Consider the following 19,654-nt stretch of genomic DNA (forward strand, 5'->3'; position numbering starts at 1 on the left):
GAATTCTGCCAACATCTGGAGAATCTGGCTTTGAGTGCTTGAGGAGGGAAGGAATTTTTCTCCTACAAGTGAGAGGAATGGATAAGCTTGCAACAGCACCTGCATTATCCATTTCTTTGTTAGATAGAAAACAGCCATGCACCATCTGAAGAAAGCTGATGCTCCCAGACAACTGATGGAAAGGCCAGAGGGGCTCTGTCGGTCTTGGTGGGTTGCTGGCAGCTGCTGGGCACGTTCTCAGCTTTGCCTGAACAAGAAAAGCCTTTTCCAGTCCACCCAGCATCTGGGTACAGGGACTTGAGCTCTTACTGGTCCCAGTGCCTGTGGGTCCGTGCAGTCCGAAGGAAACAGGTTTGCAGCTGAGTTTATTGATGGAGTGCAAGCAACAGAAAGGGCCCTCGCAAAACCCAGATTTCCCCGCAGTGGGACAAAGAGCTGTGGCCCTGTGAACTGGTGGGACCCAGACAAACCCTTTCCTTTGTGTGGGGACAAGTGAAACTCAGAGGGGCTCAGTCTGCCCCACAGCCCACTGAGCAGCTTCTGGCAGGCACCGGCAGGCACCTCTGGGAAACCCTGCAGAGCCACAGAGGAGGAGAGGGTGGGTGAGTCCTGGATGGCTCTGCTGGAGTGGAGCTCGGAAAGGTGGGAGTGTGATGGCCTGTGGGAATACGGGAAACACTGGCAGCCCCAGGTGTCTTTTCCTAGGGCTCCTTGTGCTTGGTGCGCCGAGCACGACTGTGCTGTGTAAAAGGGGTGGTGCCACAGCACGGGGAGCTGGGGGTCCCCAGTTCCGTGGCCTCTTGTTGCCTAGTCAGCTTCTCCCCGTGTCAGCTATGATTACCGGCTGCCTCATTAAGGACTGCTTGAGAAGGGCTGGGAGACCCGCAGGAGCCCTGTAAGCTGTGCTGGCAGCAGCAACCCCGGAGCAGTAAGCAGAGGAGACCGTCGTGCTCTCTGCGCTGTGGCCGGGTGCCCGCTGTGCCGGCCGGCGCGGACGCCGAGCGGTGCCGAACGCGCTCCCGGAGGAGCGGGGCCTCGCCGCCCGGGAGGCGGCCGGCAGGGCGCTCCTGTGCCCGGCTGCTGGCCCGCATCTCTTTGTACGGGGAGAGGCAGCAGCCCGTGAGCTGCCACCTGTTGTTAATCTACCCCCGGCTAATCCGTTCTGGACTGCGTCAGCAGTTCAAAAGGGCGCTGTTAGTATTTTTTGCCAGCTTCAATTAACGTGAGATTTTGGAGGCCCCTCTGATCACATTTCATCTGTCGTGAGTCAGGAACAAACCAGCCGGATTGCAGTTGAGAGGAGAGAAGAGAAGGAGTTTATTGCAAACCAAAACAACAACAGTGTTTGTGCCCCCTTGGCCAGGGTGGCTGGGAAGCAGAGACCTTCCCAGTGATGCCACTCCTTTCAAAACCTGGAAAAAAAAAATTGGTGACTGGAAATTCCAGCCCTTCACCTCAAAAAAAAAAAAAAAAAAAAAAAAAAAAAAAAAAAAAAAAAAAAAAAAAAGCTGCAAGTGCAATAACTTACTTCAAAAATTTAAAAAGAATCAAGCTGCAAGACTGTTTGTTCTTTTTTAATATTCCACTGTAATGAACTGGTAATACATGGTTGCATAGGCAATAACATTTCATGGCACAAACCTCATGTGGCAATATTTTAAATGATTTTTTTATTCCTTTTTTTCCTGAACCTTTTTAAAACTTTTAAATTTTTTTATATGTTCTACCCCAGGCCCTTAAGCTAAAGAGAAAAGAAAAAAAGGTAGCATTTATACAAGGTTACAATATTTTACAACAAAAAACCAATAATATTGATTGAGGTTTGTTTTCTTTCTTTCTCCCAGTCTCTCTTTCAAGCACTGCACACCTAAACTGATATATTATTATACATTGAAAACTGTCCTTCAAAATCAGTAGTATAAAAGTCCTAGCTCTACCTACCTACCTAGCTATGTGGGGGGAGTGAGAACCATGTTACCAGCAAAGAGTTAAGAGGGTGTAAGGCTGCTCCCTCGCCTCCTCCCAGCTCCCTTTGGGAAACTGCAGAGGGCTGAATGACTTTCCATCCGATTCTAGCCCCTTCCCATTTGGGTTTAATTTCTCCCTCAGTCTGTTTGCTTTTTGCTGTGTCAGTCAGAGCAGCAAAATAAACACGGGGCTCTGCCTCTGCTTGATTATTTTTCAATCCTCTTCCAAGAAACTACCTTTTTGCCTCAGTTTGTTTAGAGAGTGTTTTACAATGTGCTGCCCGGTCTGAGTGTACTCTGAGAACCAGGGGAATGCGCCTCCCCACCCCAAAACACCTCCACTGCAGGAGGAAGCCAGCAGGCAGCCCTGCTCGGCAGCACACGGCGTACTCCTGGCCCGGGCTGGTGATGCGTCCCCTCGGCTGATGGGGCAGGTGAAGCCGTGTGTGCTGCAGCTCTGTCACCTCACATGTGACACATTGGCACTGTGTGTGGCCTTTCCCTAACACCCTGCCCATGATGATGGCTCAGGCCAAGCGTGGTCCAGCAAGGACGTGTCACCTGACAGGGATGTGCATTCCAGCAGGGATGGACACTCGCTCACACTCTGCCAAAGGCTTTACAGGAGAGGGAGGACGGTTCTCTTTTTATTTTGCTCTCTTGGTCTTCCTCCCTGTAGGCTCTACCCAGGCAGGTGCTGGGGCAGTGGGACCTGAACTGGGTAGCATATCCTGGAGGAGGCGGCCGGGGCCTGGCTGGAGAGCCTGATGGGAGTGCAGGTGGGTGGCACTGTTGGCAGTAGGTGATGTGCCAGGGTGCTGACCTGGCCCGTCTCCAGGAGCTCGTTGAGGCACAGCAGCCCTTAAAGTCTGGACCCCATAGGGCCCAGCAAACCCAAGCCTAGTTCCCCAGTGGTTTGCAAGGGCTACCAAAGCACTAACTACTGCTTGGAGGCAAGAAGTGCCCCCGAGTACTTGGCAGCGAGTGGTACCCAACCACTTTTAAGCCAGTGCCAGGACCCCATGCTGCTCTTGCTGTTTGCGTCCTCCTGGTCTCAAAGATCTAGAACATCTCTGGGGTTCCAAACCATGGGCAAAATAAGGCAGCCACCTTGTAAGATATCTGCTGCATAGCCAGGGCCAGGATTGCTTAGGAGAAGCATTTTGCTACCTCCATGAGGCTGGAGGGAGCATCTGGGTGAGCCCAGTTAGCTTGGATGCACCCACAGAAGATGCCACCATGGGCATGGCAGGTGTTGGGATGGCTGACACTTCTAAGACATTTTGGTGGTGGATGGGGACAAAGCTCGCAGCTTTGAAGGCAAGTCAAAGCCAGGGAACTGTAATTCAATGAATAGACAGGAGTAAAATACTAAATAAGAAATAAATAGAGAAGAAAGTCATAAATAGAGTTGAAAGGTATTAAAATAACAACAATAACAATAATTAAAAAAGGTATTATCATGGTAACGTGAGATTGCAAGAACAACACTGACCCTGTGACCCTTAAGAAATGCAGTAGCTGCAGGCTCGCTAGGTTAAGATACATATATATATATATATGTGTGTGTATATATATATATTTATACAGTTTTTCATGTTAATTTAACAGCTAGTTTTAAAAACCCTTTTAAATTAATTTTAAAAATGTGTGTAAGTACAGATGCATGTAGCTTAAAACTGCCAGAACAACTGCTTTTGAAGATTTAGGAGGGACGCCCCTTCCAGCATTACCCAGAAGTGTGGGTGCAAGGGACTGTGCTGGAATGGCAGCAGCACGTGGAGAGGTGAGGCAGAGCCCAGTGAGCAGTGGGGCTGTGTGCAGCTGGAGGTGGGAGGGGAGCCTTGCAGAAGGGGGTCCAGGGAACAACATTCCCCTTGCCTCATGGTGTTTTCAGGCAGGCTGAGGGCTGGGCATGCGCAGTGGTGTTTAAATTAGACTGAGTCCAACATGTGCTTTCCACATGAATTTTAAGGTGAGAGAAAGTGGAGGCCAAGCTTCTCTAAATGCCAAGTCTGCTGCCAGGAGACTCTCCTCTCTCTCTAACAAGACAGGGATACAGCACCTCATCCTCTGGGCTGTTAAATAGCTCAGATGAAATACTGGCCCTGTGGAAGTCTGTGAGGAAAAGCTACCCTTTAACTTCAGTAGGGAATGCAGCTAAGCTCTTGAATAGATACAGCCCTCCACTGGAGCTGCCTTCAGATCTTGCAGGCTGAGTAAGACCTGTCCCCATCTGCCTGCCTTCTCCTTAGCTCTGCTTGTTGCTAATTTGCTTTGTCAGCAGTGGTACTGGACTGTTCAGGCAGCAGCCCCCCCACTGATTGCCTGCTGACAGTGGGAAGCATCAAGATCCCCAGTATACCTGGGAAAAGGCTCTCAACGCTCGGCTCAGCTGCCTGCACAAATCTGATGGACAAATTGCCTCCTGCCACCGGTTCCTGGGTGGTTGGGAAGCTCAGTAGCTTCTAGGCTAGCCAGTGGGGATGTATATACTTCCAACAGGTCAGCATGATCCTGCCTGGTTCAGTGATCAGCATCACTTTCAGCATCTAAGCCACCATGCCTGAGGCCTCAGCTAAATGTTTAGGCTGGGATGTAAACCCTGGCTGCTTGTGATGGGAGAGGCCCTGGTTATGCAGATGGTGTGGTGAAATGCGTGCTGGCTCCCTGTGTGTAGCAGGGAAGGCATCTCTTAGCATTTCTGAGTAGAAAAAGCAACAGTACTACTGGTGTTTTTCTTATTCCAGTAAATGTATTACTTTTGACCTAGCAATAGTCTATCATTAAAGTAGTGTATTGACAGTCTAGGCACTATGGAAATACTGGTATGGCTCATTAACCTGAAGCCTGACATTTGGTTGTAGCTTATTTGTAACTTTTTCCAAGACCACTAGATATTCCTGGACCTTAAACTACAAGATACCCTAACACTGAGCATGAGGAAAGAGGGCAGGGTGACAAACCAGTTTTTATGGGAGTAGTATCCTATAATTCCCTTGTGAATCTCGGGGACGGCTACCCCAGCTCAAGCCCAGCTTGGAGAGTCACACTGTGTGTGTAGTAGTGCTCAGCTGACTTTCAGCTTCTCCTTGGTGGTATTTCAGTGGGGTAAAAGGAGGTTCCAAAATTATTCCATGCACTATGATCACTGAAAAACTTGTAAAGTGTTTAGTCTTGCAAAGGAGATCTTAGTTTACAGCTTTCTGCAGGTAAAAGCCCTGGGAGGGAAAAGCAGAGAGGCATGTTGGTTCACACAAACCAGAGAAGTTCTGGTCTCTTCTACTTCCTCTGCAAAGTGAAGAGGATCTGAGGTGGCTGGAGATAGGGCAACATTACCTTGTCCTCCCTTGAGCCCCTTCCCAGCCTGTTCCCTTTGCTGTCCCTGGTGCAGAGATGCCCACAGCTATTGTGTGCAACAGGGCACTGGGGTGGAAGACTGAGGTAGGGCCTGTCATGGCACATGTCTGACCCTAGGATGAGGTGTATGAGGAATTTGGTGGCCTTGTGCCACTGTGGCTGTGTGCTAGTGCTTGAGCTCTTTCTTAGAGCAGTCTTTTTGGGCACTTGCAGATTTACATAGCAATCATGCTTCCCTGCCAGAGCTGCTGTCTCTAAATTGAAGTTAATAATTCCTGACCCAGTGAAAGACAGAGGAAATCTTTTCCTGTATCACCAGGCTTGTGAGCCACAACATAGACCACAACCAGGGAGAGCAAAGCCCAGGCACTCCCTGGGGCACTGAGCCATGCTGGGAAGCTTTTGTTTGCTGGGGTGTATCTCCATCTGGGTCACCAGAGGGCTGGCAAAGACTCTCAGCATGATAACACCATACCCTGGTGGGTAGAGAGGCATCGCCTTCACAGGCCTCTACAACTCTGTTCTTCATCTCAGAGTACAAGATGGAGAGGGAGCAGCGTAGAAGGAGGTGGGCTAATGTTGCCCTTTTTCTAGCTTTGGTTATCTTCCTAGCCCTGTTCCCCAGTCAGCTGTGGGAAGTCGTAGCTCCTGCTAAAACGATGTTGGCAGTATGAGAGAGCCTCTTTGCTGGTGCCAGAGTCCCCATCTAGTCCCCTGCCCAGGGCAGAGTATGTGTGTGGGTGTGTGCGTGGGTGGGTAGTGGGATGGGAGAACCTGCTGAAAGGCCAGTGGGCTCTTGCTCTCTGGAAAGGCAGATCTGGTGTCAGAAAAAAGAGCGGGTAGAAAAAATGCCCAGGTTATTGGGGAGGTGGCAGTGAGAAGGGCTGCATCCCATCCCAGATCTTGATGGAAGAGGCGCTGCTCCACAGCCTCCCTCTCCCTGCCTGATCCCAGGAAGCCGGGAGCTGCCACGTTCATGCTGGAAACACTCCACTTACATTAACATATGTACTTTATATGCCTAGGGTAGCTAAAAGTGCTGCATTCAGATCCCCGAGGAGGCAACTGCTGTCTGGAGTCCGAGCGGATGGATTTACTGGGCTGTGTCCGTGTGCTCTCTCCGTGTCCCGCGGGCGCTGGGCTGCAGCCCTGTCATGTCGCCCAGGAGATCGCGGCGCTGTGCTCCTTTGCTTTCATCCTCAGGGCAGCGATGCTGGAGGTCTTGCGGTCCGGCTCGCTGTTCAGCTCGTAGCCATTGAGGCTGGGGCTCATGCCGGCTGCGCCGAAGAGGCCGCCCATGTGAGTCTGTCCCACGTGGCTGCCGGGCCCGGAGACTCCAAGGAACTCGGAGACACCGCCGGCCGTGTGAGGGTGGGCATGGGGAGACATGCAGGAGGGCACCGTCTCGCAGGGGACGACGCAGGCAGGCACAGGAGAGGCGGCTCCATTGTTGCCAATCCAGGACGGGTTCTGGATCTGGGGGTGGGAAAAGAAGCGTCAGGGCTGCCCCGTGCAGGATACGTTGGGCAGCTGGTCTGGGGGAGTGGAGTGTGTCCAGCCCTGGCGTGGCAGGGCAGCCTAGTGGAGGGGCAGCCAGTGAGATGGGCATGCAGTCTGCTGGCCCTTGCGGCACCCTCAGCCCTGCTGTGGCCAGCAAATCCGCTCCAAAACCTGTATGCCAGCCTGGACAGGGGCAGGGAGTGCAGCAGGATTAGTCACCGGGAGCAGGATCATGCTCCTTCTCTGCCACAGCATCTGTTTATTTATTCCTCTCCCAGACACTTCTCTTAGTTTTTTTGTACCATAAGCGCTTTTCTCAACACAGGAAACTGTGTTGTCCATGGTGTTTCTGTGGTTCTACTCATTACAGAGGGATCAGGCAGAAAGCAGTGCTGTGAGGCTGCTCATCCACCTTCCTTCTCCAGCTCAGGGCAGCTTTGCCTAGGGAAGGGCTGTTTTGTACCATACAGACATGCCTGTAGGAGCTGAGCTGCCCACAGCCCCCAGCACAGGCAGCTTCATTGGCCCTCTCCCCCAGCAGTGCCCATCGAAGCAGCATCACCCACCCTGCTGCGGAGCAGAGCCCTGCAGGGCCACCTTGAGAGACCATCTGGGATCCTGCAGTGTCACTCATAAAATGACATTGCAGAAGAAGAGAGAAGTGCTCAGTATTTGGCAGTGGGCATAGGTGTGCTGCAGCAGGGGGTATGTGGGCATTCAGGATGAAAGCAGGGAGGAGGTGAGCAGCTGGCTGGAACAAGAGAGCAAAAGGCCCTTCATCCCACTGCCCCTTCCCACTGCTTGCCCTTAGGCCCTCTCTGATCTCTTACCTCCTTCAAATCGCTTTTCAAATTTTTGATCTCTTGTGCTGGGAGAAGAGGGCATTATGGAGGGAGAGAGCAGTGTAAGTTACAAAGGCAAGAGAAGGACATGCTAAAAAGGCTGCTGAGAGTGTTCTCTGCTTGAAAAGCTGCTTTGGTATCTCAGCTGTTTCAAAAGACCTTCTTGTTCAGTTTATGGGAGATGCCAAGCAGGAGAGAGGTCAAACACTCCCAGCTTGGCTGCAGGGTAGCAGTGGTGCAGCACTGGCTGGGAAGGCAGCTGACAGACAGGGTGTCAGGGAGGGAGGACTTCCAGCAGATCTGTGAGGACAGTCAGGTTCAGAGCATCATGCATACAGAATTGCGCCCTTGAGCAAGTTCTGGGTGGTGGGAAGAGGAGTGGAGGATGGAGGGAGTGCCTTCTGGGACACAGCCTAGCCCTGGAGCTAGCAAACCCCAGTCTGCTTGGCATCATCTGAAGTGTTGTGAAACTGGGGCTGGCTCAATGTTTAGGAGGCTATTGTGCTGACAGGCTTTCCAAGACAGGAAGCTAAGGAGGGGAGGCAGCCCTGTGACTTGCTTCCAGGATCGGGGCAGGAATGGTTTCAATAGGACTCAAAAGCAGCCCCAGGTACCCTAACAAGGCTGCTCCCTCCTTTCCCTTGGAGCATAAATCTACAACTCCCTTGGGAAGCATCCCTAGATGTCACCAAGTGTGCTGTGTGTACCACAGCCCATCACTGGGAGACGGCTGTGGGAATTTGCCAGGGGAAAAATGCTTTTATCCAACCACTATGTCTAAGGGGCATGGAAACCAGACATGGTAACAGGAAGCCTCCCTGGGATCTGCTATTCTTTAGGCACGGATTAGCCTTTTGGATCTTTTTCAAACCAATGGAAAGTTAGTGGGCAGCAGCACATTTGATAGGATGTGCTGAGCAGGGTGACCTGTGCCCAAGGGTGCTGCTCTATGTCCTACAGTGCTGGGCTTGGTACCTGCTTTAAAGATGGCTGCTCTGGGCCAGGGCATGAGGCATCCAAGCCAGACACCTGACGAAAAAAACTGCCAGCCCTTCAGTGCTCAACAGCATAGACCCGGCGTCCTTGCAGCCTTGCCTAAGGGCGGGTGGATGTACCTGAGAAGTGAAGCATTTCTTGGGGAGGACTGGGACCAGAGGCAGCGTGTCCAGCAAGCACTGTGCCCACGTGGGGGAATGCACTCACCTGGGCGTAGTTCTCAGCACGGGTGAGCAGAGGCAGCTCGTAGGCAGTGGAGAAGTGGGTCCGGACCTGCTGCATCTGGCCGAACCGCTCCCGCTTGCGCCACTTTGCTCGTCGGTTCTGGAACCACACCTGGGGAGAGGCGACAGCAGGAGTGTGAACAAGGGGAGTCCGGCAGTGGCTGGGAGCCCGGCAGCCCTGAAGAGCCCACCAGAGGGCAGGGCCTCACCAGGCGGGTGGCTTTGTGTGGCACAGAGATGGGCACTGCTCCACACACAAGTTCTGCAGGGGAGAGACAGTCCTCCCCTGCTTCTCTTGAGGGTCTGGGGCCAGCCTGTACTTCTAGAAAGGGAGCACTCCAAGAAAAAAGGATGCCTGTCTTCTGGTGCACAGCCTCTCTGGGGACATTCTCAGTTCTTGCCTCCCGCAGCCTGATTTGCGCTGGGATAGCCCATCTTCATCTCACCCCTGAATCTGTGTTACTCGGGCTCTGCCTGCAGCTCTCCTGCTGTCAGGCAGCCTCAGATGAGAAGTGTGAATACATCCATGTGTGCTGCTGCCAGGCTGAAAACAGCAGTGTCGGGGCTTTCCCCAAGACTAATCCTGGCTATGATGATGCCATTGACTGCAGCTTGCATTTCTCACCAACTCTCTCTCTTAACCACAACAAGAAATACAAAGCTGAACACCCCTTCCCTCCTTAGCTGCAGGAAAGGACAGGTGCCCTTCTATAGCATCCTTTGTTTTACCCTGAGTTCTTTTCAGTGTTTGCTACTCTTCGCTTCACAGTGCTGCTCAGATCCCTTCAAGGCAAAGACCAAAACTCTGTTTCTGCTCTTATTTTTACTGGCTTGACATCAGTGTGGATTATTGCACTGTTGTCAGCACCATTGCTCCTGATTTGCATCAGCCTAAGAGAGATCAGAGCCTGGCCCAGTGTCTTCAAAGCCTCTTGAAGCTCGTGAGTCAGGGAAACACATCAATCAAGAGCTGCTTTGAAGGCACTGAGAGATGAGGGCGATCACCAGGGGCTGGGTTGTGCAGGTCACACCAGTGCATGAAAGGAGCACTCCTAGAGCCTCTCAGCTCTGCTTCAAGTTTTACACGGTGACTCGCTGGGGGGGGGAGGGGGGGGGCAGAGGGGGTTTTGCTGACAAGCAGCTTGGCCCTTCCCATGCCTGGCCGTGGGGCAGCTTCGCTGCTTGCCAGGCACCTGGGGAAAGCAGACACCAGGTAGGAAGCTCATGTCTTTGGAGGATAGCAGGACAAGCCAGGTGCTTGGCACAGGGTGGGCTGGCAGGACAATTTTTGCAGGGGCAGGAGAGCCGTGGCACCTGAAGCCTGAATCAGTGCATCCAGAAGCTGCTACGGGGAGGGATAAGGGGTTTGGGTTTCTGGTCTGAGCTGACCTTCCTGCCTGTGCAGGAAGAGTTGTTTCAGGCTCTCCTGCTTCAGTTTCTGCCCTCCACTGCATGGGTAGCATTGTGCTGGTCTCTCACAGCCAGGCCTGTGGTATGAGTAGGCAGCTGAGGGTCTGGCCATGCACTGTGGTCTTCTTGGGCAGGGAGCCGATAAGGCAGTTGCCAGGCATGTGCTCTGCATGTGAGATGTGAATAGCATAGGGTTTAGTGCCTGGCCCTATGGCCATGGCAGTGCCACTGGCATGGGCCATCCCCAAGCTGGCCAAAGCAGCAACCTGCTCTCAACCCCCTACCCCAAATCAAAACCCCTGTGTTTTCAGTAGGTGCAAAAAGCATCAGCTGAAACGCCCTAATGTTATCCCAGCTGAGCACACGCTGCACATGCAGAGCGTCCTACTGGAGCAGGTTTGATGCCTCAGGCATCTGTCTGTTTTTCTTCTACCTCTTCTTGGCACAGCCACTCCAGCCCAGCTGCAGGCCAGTCCCAGGGCTGGCCTGGATCATGCTGCTTTGATCTGCAGATTCAAAGTTAGCGGTGGTGACCCGGTTCCTCCTGAGGCAGAGGAGGCCCCGCTGTGCACAGAGGGGTGGAGAACAGGTAGGGAGTAGAGTGCTAGCTGTGCATGGGGCCAGGATGAACATATGCCAGGCATACGTGGCCATTCCCTGTGTGGTGAAGGCACCGGCTGCCTTGCACTCCTGAGCATCCCACCTGGGAGCAGGGCAGCTGAGCTCAGGCCCCCTCAGCAGCGTGAGGCTCTGCAGTATGACCTTGGAAGCTGTCAGTGCAGGGTCTGTGCTCTCTTCTTCCCAGGACAGCACAACAGCTGCCTTGACAGAGCAGAGTGAGGTCTTGGCCTCTGCTCTAACACATTTATGCATTGGATTGAACAGAGCAAAGCGATTTAAACTGGCAGTTCCCAAATTGCCGCGTGGCTGGTGGGCTGGGAGGATGTGGCAAGTCATTGCATTAGGCTGAAGAAGAACAGTGTCTTCAGTCCAAATGTTGGTGTCACAGGCACCAGAGACACTCTGAGAGCTGACAGTGAGCTCTGAAGCACTTGTGGCAAGGTTTGGACCACTTTTTAAAGTTCTCCTTTCTCCTCTGGTCGAAATCCTTATAGGCTTCTTGGTATCTTGCAGCTGGGTTTCACCAGTCCTCCACAGTGCTCCAGCAAGAGCAAGACAGGCATGGCAATGTATAATGTGAAAATGTCAGCAAAAACCCCCCGACTAATCCTCATTATTTCCACAGTCTTAGAAGACACCTGCTTTTAAAAAGCAAATCTAAACACAAACAGGAGTTCATTTTCCTTTCATTGCCTGTCACTCCTTGTCAAGAGCGGCTGTTGTGGGATGGGAATGTGACAGCGGAGGTTGCAGTGGCTGGTGCAGCATGTTCTCTGGGGTGAGGATGGACTACTTCATGCAGGGGCCAGCACTCGCTGTGGGCTGAATTTCAGTGTTAACAATTACAGTAGGAGTGTACAGTAATGTCATGTATCTGACTCCTGCAGACAAGGCTTTGATAAGCCCTGGTGTACCAATCAGCCTTGTAAAAATCTACAGAACAGAGAATGTTTCATGTCTCCATAAACATTCAGCCATATGCTGGTACCTAAATCCATATGCATACACAGCTGATGTGCCGTTGGGAGTGGAGAGGCCAGAAGTGGCCTGACACAAAGCAAGGAGGCTCCTGCTCACTCTTGCTGCCTCTACCCTCACAACCAGTGGGCACTCTCAATATGCCCCTGCCATCAAGCCCCATGTGCGCTGCACAGGGCACAGGTGAATGAGGCCACTGACCATGTCTGCAAACTGGGGGCTGCATTGCTGATTTGTCCTTCCTCCAAGTTAAAGAAAAATGTGTTTTCCCCTCTTTCCTACCCCCACCATGGCAGTGGTGGGTGAGGCTGGCCTCTGTACATGCGGCGGTGGGCTGGTGGCTGTGGTGGGGTTGTGCTCATGCCCTGTGCTCAACACCCCTCACTGCATCACTGCTCTGATGCAAGTAAGAGCTGTCCACCAAGTTCAAATCTCTTGTGCTTTTGCTTTCTTCTGGCAGCCTCACAGCATCCATTCTCCCCATTCCTGTTCTCTCACCCTGATACCCTCCTCTCTCTGCTCAGCCTCCATCTGTCTGTGTTCAGGACCCCATCCCTCTGTGAAAGGCCAGGCCATCTCCCCTCTTGCCAGAGATGGCCACCAGCCCTTTGCTTTTCAGACTGCAAGAACAGAGCCAGAATTCATCCCTGAGTGCTGAAACTGGACACCATTTTATCAGTGGCCTGGAATGGGAAATTGGAGCCTGGGATGAGAGAATTGAATAACTCGAGCTTGTTTTCATTTCATGTTTAATTTCCTGCAGGCTTAGCTCAGTCTTTCCGCTCCTTCCACCAGCCTCCCAGGGTTTTATGGGGGAAAAGGGATCAAGATATATTACTTCTTGCTTTGCTTTGCTTTTTTACTTTTCTTTTTTTTCCAAGGCGGTGATTTTGCTACAGCAGAGTTTGACATTTCCCTCTCACTTTCAAGCCCCCGCCGCATCACAGGGTCACCGCCAAAAACATTGCATTAATGGTCCTAGCGATCATAAAGCTGGCTCTGAGGGGGGCTGGCTGATGGGTAATATTCCCTGGCTGCAAAGCCTTCTCCCAGTCCCATCTCATTCTCCTCTCCCAGAGAGCAGTCCAGGAGGCAGATACTGATAACCTAGGAGAGATAAGGTGCCAGGGCCAGGCTAGCATGGGCTTGGGATGTGCCTGTGTGTGCTTCTATGCCAGGGGGAGGAGTACTGTGTGAATACACGTGTCTACCTTGTTTTTCTAGTGCCACTGCCTCAGACATCTGCTGCAGACCTGGATGGGCTGGAAGAGCCTCAAGCAGAAGCTACTTCTGGGGCTCTGCAGCCCCAGACATGGAAGAGAAGAAGAAAGAAATGGGATATATATGTTGTGTAGGACCTACATGAACACAGCACCCTGTGTGCACCTTTGCAGGTTTGTGTCTGAGCTGTAGCAACCTCTTCCTGGCTGTGCCTCTGCACAGGGCATATGCATGGCTCCCACTTTGGAAAACAGGGATGTGCAGTATCTTAATAGCACATGGAAACAAGTGGCACGGTTGTGAGGAGTAGACAGGAAAATGTTGCATTGCATTACAAGGGGAATTAGCCTTGACATTGTCAGACACCAGTACAGATGGGTGGAAACTGAGGCAGGCAGGGAAATGGAGCAGGAGAGGGGCCAGGCCATGGAGTGTCACTGCTTCACAGACAGCATGGTCCACTTCATGTATGATGCTGGCATGGGCTCTTCTCCAGCCACCAAGAACTCCAGCAGCTGCTTCTCAAATGAAGCATGAACTTGGGAAGGTGATGGAAAAATCAGAGCTGCAGAGCCTGTCTGGGCTCCACGTCTGCTCCTGCCTGCACTGAAGCTAGTTATGCGCCCCAGGAAGCCGAACCTGGCCAGAGGGGATGACCTCCAGCCAAAAGCTGTGGGAGGGAGCATCACACCTTAAACCTGTGCCTCACATTTCTGCCACTTTGCTTTGCCTAGTTCAGCTTTGTAGGCAGCTGAAGCTGACTTCCAAAACATCATGCCAGGGCAGGATTATCCCTTAGATGACCATATCTTCCTTTGGAGAGGGACTACTGTGCTTCCCTCAAACCCCATAGGGCTGCAGTAGGTGTGTGCCCAAACACCCCACAGCAGCCAGAGCCTCTCCCAGCATTGTGGAGAGCATCTGAGTACATAGCAGCACTTTGGCTTGCAGGAGAAAAGTAGTGATGGGCTTGTGGCTAATTTGTGATTTCCACCCTCTAGCCCTTGGTTCTTGGTCCTTGCAGTAGGCATTTGCTTCACCATCAGCCTCCTGAGCTGCAGCCCCAGGCTTGTACCCACTCTTGGGCTGTGAGCCCATTGATGCCACACTGCTGGTGTTGGAAGACCCCACAGACCAGAACTGCCCAGGGGGTGGGAGACCAAAGTCGGGCCTAAACAAGATACAGCACAACCCAGAAGTGGAGACAGGCACTAGGGTGAGTCACTAAGCCTTTGTCTCCAAAAACCTCCCTCACAGGAGGAGCAGCCCTGTGCCATCAGCGGAAGAGTCCTGTGCCACCTCAGACTGCACCTCCATGCCTCCTGGGGGCTGCCACTGCCATGCCAAGGCCAAGCAGCTCACTAGCCAGCAGCCTCAGCCCTGGGAACACATTTGAGATACCAGCACCTGGGCTGCCTCTGGGCCTGCCCAGCCAGCGCTGCACTGGGCACAAGCCTGCTGGTTCTCACTCTCCAGTGACAGGAGTCTGCACTGCTACTGACAGCACGGCTGTCCTTCATCACGAGGTGATGGCCTGGTGCCAGCCCATGGCCCAAGTAACCAGGTCCTTCCTGGCAGAGCTGGGGAATGACTGAAATGCAAGTGCTTACCCCTTTCACCATGGGGTAAGTGCTCGAGCAGCCAGGCCACTTAGACAAGCCCTTCAGCAGCTCTGTCACACAAGCCCTGTCATCGCCATCCCAAGTGAGAGGTGTGCACTGGCACTTGCAAGGGCAGGGAGGCTGTTCTTTGCTGCCTGTGGCAACAGGCTACTGGCACGCTTATCTCAGAGCAACTCCTCTTTGCCGAAAATACTCCTGGCGACCTAGGGAGCTCTTCTGCCCTCAGCTGAAGTGTGATCCAGTGGCAAAGTGGGGAAAAACCCCAAGATGAAGGGTCATATGTAAGGAACTTGTAGATTACATCTGCCTCACCTGCCCTGGCTCTGATGGCCAGCTCTTCACACTGCCTGGGATGACACAGTAGCTGCAAAGCCTGGCTCAGAAGCAAACAGAAGCAGGGGGAGCTTGCCACCCTCTAGCACCTCATTCTCATTCCTGAGCTAAAGGAATTTCATGCACTGTGCAGCCAGTAACCCGATGCTATGCCTGGCCTCCCAAGAGACCCCATTAGCACTTGTGGTGTGTTCTTGGGAAATCAAGAGCTACATCCAGTGGCACCAGTAAAGAGCTGATGTTTGTAGCGCTGCCTTGCTCTGCCCATCCTGTAGTGCTCAGCGTGCTACACCCAGGACCAGTGGGAATTGCACTGCTGCCTACTGCAACACAGCCATGTCCAGCCTGAAGAGAAACAGCTGTGGGGAAGAAGAGCACACCAACCCTGCAAACCGATTTAGGGAAGCAGACAAAAAAAAAAATCCTTCTTCTGGTTGAATCCAGAAGTGAATGTACAAACTAAAATGTACCCAAGCATGGATGTGGGCCTTATTTGCAACAACTACTTGTAAAGGTTAAAGCAGAGGCTGCCTGAGAGCTGGGAATATTCCTGGTATAAAAGAGAATCAGGTATCTCCATGGGCCAATTATTCTTGATGCTAATGCAGGTTCTGGGGGTGGTGAGCTGACAAATGCCTGCAGACAAGTTACAGGATTAGCTGTGCTGGAGAAGGAGCTGGCCACCAAGGTGTGAGCTGTGGATTTCCGCTCCATACAGTGGTGCTCCTTTTTGCACATGCTCCTGAGCCCTTGGCTCAGAGGAAAGAGCAGTAGTGAGAGAATCATTCCCTCCTCTGATGTGGATTTTGGGTATGCTGGCCCCCAAGGTTAGTTCAAGGGAGGTAGTTCATGAGAGCTGACACCTGTCAACAGAGTGGGGCAGTTTGACTCTCCTGCTCCTCCTAAGGTGGAGGGTGCCCCTTTTGCCTCCAGATCTCCAGCTTTCATGCAGTCTCAGTACCTGCCAAGCAGGAAACAAGAGCTGCCTCTCTTGTATCTCCTCATGTTCTCTGGTACTGAACTCCTTGTCACCTCTGCAGCCCCATCTTCCAGAAAGAAGCTTCCTGTGGAAAGCTTGCTCCCACTCAGACTAATGAACCTGTGTCCCCTGCAAGCCTCCTGAAGAGAGCGGGTTTTGTGCAAGCTTTGTTCAGGTTGAGGCTTACCCACCTTCTGTCCCATTAGCTCAAGGGCAAGTGGTGTTTCTGTGAATGCTGGATTGCAGGACACCAGACCAAAACAAGGAGCTGACACCAGTGTCAGACGTGGATGTACTTCCTTGTGCTTTCCCTGTACCGAGGCTCTGATTAGGGCTCGGCTTCCTGCAGCTTATGGTGGGGCTGCAAGGGAACCTCAGAGGTTTTTGCAGCTCCTCTCACCCTCACCCAGCCCCAGGATTTCCCCCATACCTGTACACGAGCCTCGGTGAGGTCTGTCCTCATGGCTAGCTGCTCCCTGGCATAAACATCAGGATAGTGGGTCTTCTGGAAGACCTTCTCCAGCTCCTCCAGCTGGTAGCTTGTGAAGGTGGTGCGGTTCCTCCGCTTTTTGCCCTTGTTGCTCTCCGAGTCAGCCTTGTCCATGGGGCTGGGCAGGTCTGTGCTGGCCCTGTCCTGGGGCACCTTCACGCCGGCCTCCTTCACGCTGAGGTAGCTGCTGTCCATTGCTGAAGGGTCAGAGCTTGGCTGCAAGTCAGGCTCTCCCAAGCTGCTTTCCTTACCTATTTCAGTGGGAGGTGGGGGAGGGAAGAGGAGGGCAGGTTTAGCCAGGGGTAGGAGGCAGGGAGAGAGAGAAAAGGAAACAGATGTAAATGTTTTGACCAATTTTGGGCAGCACGGATGGGCAAGAGGAGGTTGGAGCAAGCTCTCCAGCTCCTGTTCCCTCTGAGATCCAGGTGGGAGGATGAGCCCTGCTCACTCAGGTGCACACACTCCAGCAAGACCCTCCTTCAACCCCTCAACACCCACATCGGGGTTGAACATCATGGAGCACTACATTCCTTGATCCTGGCCACAGGAAAGGTCTCTGCCTCTCAGAGACCCATTTGCTCCTTGCACCATGCAGGTCCCTTGTCACCAGCCCACCTGTGCTCCAGTGTTGAATAACACAGAGTAGAAAACCAGGAGTACACAGTAGCCACATGTAGTGCTCGGTGGGGTCTGTTTTCTGCTCCTGCATCCTCAAACAATGGTGGTGTGTCAGCAGAGGTTCTCCTGACTGACACTCCCAGTTATCCCCACAGACTTGCACTGCTTTTGGCAAAGAGGCTGTGAATGAGGCTTAATGCCACAGAAAAGGACAGTATGAGACACCTGCAGAAACAGCACCCCCTGTGTGCAGGGCAGAGGGAAATGAGAGCAGTGTAACAGCAGTCTGGGGGGCTGTTCCTGCCTGGTTACCCTCAACCGTTAATAATTAATGAGACATGACATGAGAGCAGTATAGCAGTGCAGGAGAAAGAGGTTTCAACCACTGAACAGGTGAACTGGTTCCTTTCTAGGGCTTAGCAGCTACAGTAAAGCCACTTTTGAGCTTTGTAACAGGCTACATGCATCCTTGGGTGCAGGCATTATGTGTGTCCTCTCCTGCACACCTCCTGCCTCCACTGACAATGGTGTCCCCTTCATTAGCAAGAGTGATGCTACGTCAGCAGAACTCTGGTGGGGACCAATGGCTCTCCCTTATCTGATGCCACTGCTCTGCATGGTGGGCTGAACCCAGGGCAGAAAAAGAGGGATGTGTGTGAGTGACTGGCCACCTGGCATTTAGTGCACATCCAAGTGTCTCACCTGGCCACATTTCTGGCTGCAATCTTTGCAAAAAAACATGGTAGCCCTACTGCAGGTTTTAACCTTGAGCTGCTATGCTGAGTTCCTGAATGGAAGTGATACTGTGGTATTTTCTATCCATGCTATCCTTACCAAACCAAGAGCACATCAAGTGTCTTTCATATTTTTTTGAAATTTCACTTTAGTCTATTTTTAAAAGTTACCAGGCCAGGATCAGTCTTCCTGGAAAACAGTTCCACTATTCAGTGATGTTCCCACTGGGAGCTTTTCCCAGGCAATGTGGTAGCCAGGGTCATTAATGCCAGCTTAGGCACCATAGCCTGTGTCTTTGGCAATACTCATCTCTTGTTACAAAATCCTTTTGCTAATTCACTGTATATTTACAGTTTAGCCCTTCTGTGAACAGCTCTGTCACATCTTCACAGCCAGAAGCTCATGAAAAGTGTTGTGAGAAAGTGTACAGAGTACAAGTCCTTGCCTGTCTCTCACTCTCATGGCTGAAAGGCTGCACTGAGATGATAGGGATGAAACCAGGAAGATGAAACATGGCTGTCACCCTCAGGCATGAGAGCAAGGGTTGCCCAGGTTTAAGCCTAAGGGGATTAGCTATGAAAGGGATTTGAGAAGAAAATTGCCCAGGTGGTACAGAGGGCTTGTAGGCAGACCTTGGATGAAGGCAATGGAGTTACCTGCCACTTTCACCCCACTGTGATTTCAGATTTATTACCTTCTCTAAAATTGTTCCTTCAGACTTTTGAGGAGTTCCTTATAAAGCTTACCAAAGCTTGATGTCTATTTCAGCTCTCTTTGCTTTGATCCTTGGAAACATTTTGCCAAAATTTATGCTCCCTGCCTTCCAGGAGCAGTGTGTAGGTCAGTGACTGACACAGTGACTCCTCTTTGAATCTGCCTTCTACAACTGGCTGACCTCTCCCACTGCTCCTGGGGGATACAGGTGGACAGACCTGTCCAAAATGGGCTGGGACAGTGCCCTGCCCCACAGCCTTGGTAAATCATATGCTACCGACATGGTATTTATAATTTTTATGACTGAAAATAAGACAGTTCCAGAAAGTCAGCAGCAATGGACTACTACCTATGAAACTCAGTAGAGACAGAGTAATAAACGAAGTATTCCAAGAGGTTGGGGGGATTTTTTCCCTTTCTCTCTTTCTTTTATTATTTATGATGTCAGGAAGCTCAATACATTTTCCCCCACGGCTTTGTGTTGGCTGCCTCCCTAACTCCTAAGTCCCCTGCAGTTCTAGCAGCAGAAAACACAAGACCTGAAGCCTTTCTTTGGGAACTCCTCTGCTGCTTTTTATCTGCTTCAGGAGCTCAGTTAGGTGGGCAAGGGTCTGCACAAACACACACACACACACACACACACACACACACACACACACACACACAGAGAGATAAAGAAGCTCTGTGTCTGTTCTAATTTTCTTGACAGAATAGCTCAAACTGCAGCTGAGAGCTGGGCCCCAGGCTTTCAGCAGTGATAAGGTATCACCATCACAAACCACCAGCCCCAAGGAGCAAGGGCTGTCCCTGCTGCACGTACAGTGGGTGTTCCTCTGCCTGCTCTGCCAGTCCAGAGCACTCCTTTGAAGCTCAGCCATGCTGCTCTCATGCTCCTGCACTGCAGCAGGGTTGGGCTTCTTCACATCTAACTGCTGGGGCCCCTGGTAGGGATGAACTCTTTCCATGGGAAGGGCAGAACCTCTGGGATGGAGGGCAGGATGGCAGCATAGTGAGGGCATGGTGTGCATCCACCCTCGGCTGAGC

The 19,654-nt window shown here is 52.1% G+C and overlaps 1 protein-coding gene across 2 annotated transcripts in view; it reads right to left on the reverse strand.

The window, feature by feature from the left end:
• Nucleotides 1-1,302: 1,302 nt before the first annotated feature.
• ALX4 (ALX homeobox 4) overlaps nucleotides 1,303-19,654 on the reverse strand; it is a 45,324-nt gene continuing 26,972 nt past the window's right edge. For both annotated transcript variants that reach the window (XM_066187891.1, XM_066187892.1), the window contains 3 exons: nucleotides 16,484-16,794; nucleotides 8,873-9,001; nucleotides 1,303-6,803 (listed from right to left, as the gene is read on the reverse strand). In XM_066187891.1, coding sequence (XP_066043988.1) covers nucleotides 6,480-6,803; nucleotides 8,873-9,001; nucleotides 16,484-16,794 — 764 coding nt within the window. In that variant the 3' untranslated portion in view covers nucleotides 1,303-6,479. The remainder of the gene's footprint in view (nucleotides 6,804-8,872; nucleotides 9,002-16,483; nucleotides 16,795-19,654) is intronic.

This window comes from Chamaea fasciata, unplaced genomic scaffold (assembly GCF_029207755.1).
Source record: "Chamaea fasciata isolate MVZ Bird 193981 ecotype frontalis unplaced genomic scaffold, bChaFas1.0.hap1 SCAF_7, whole genome shotgun sequence".
NCBI lineage: Eukaryota > Metazoa > Chordata > Aves > Passeriformes > Sylviidae > Chamaea > Chamaea fasciata.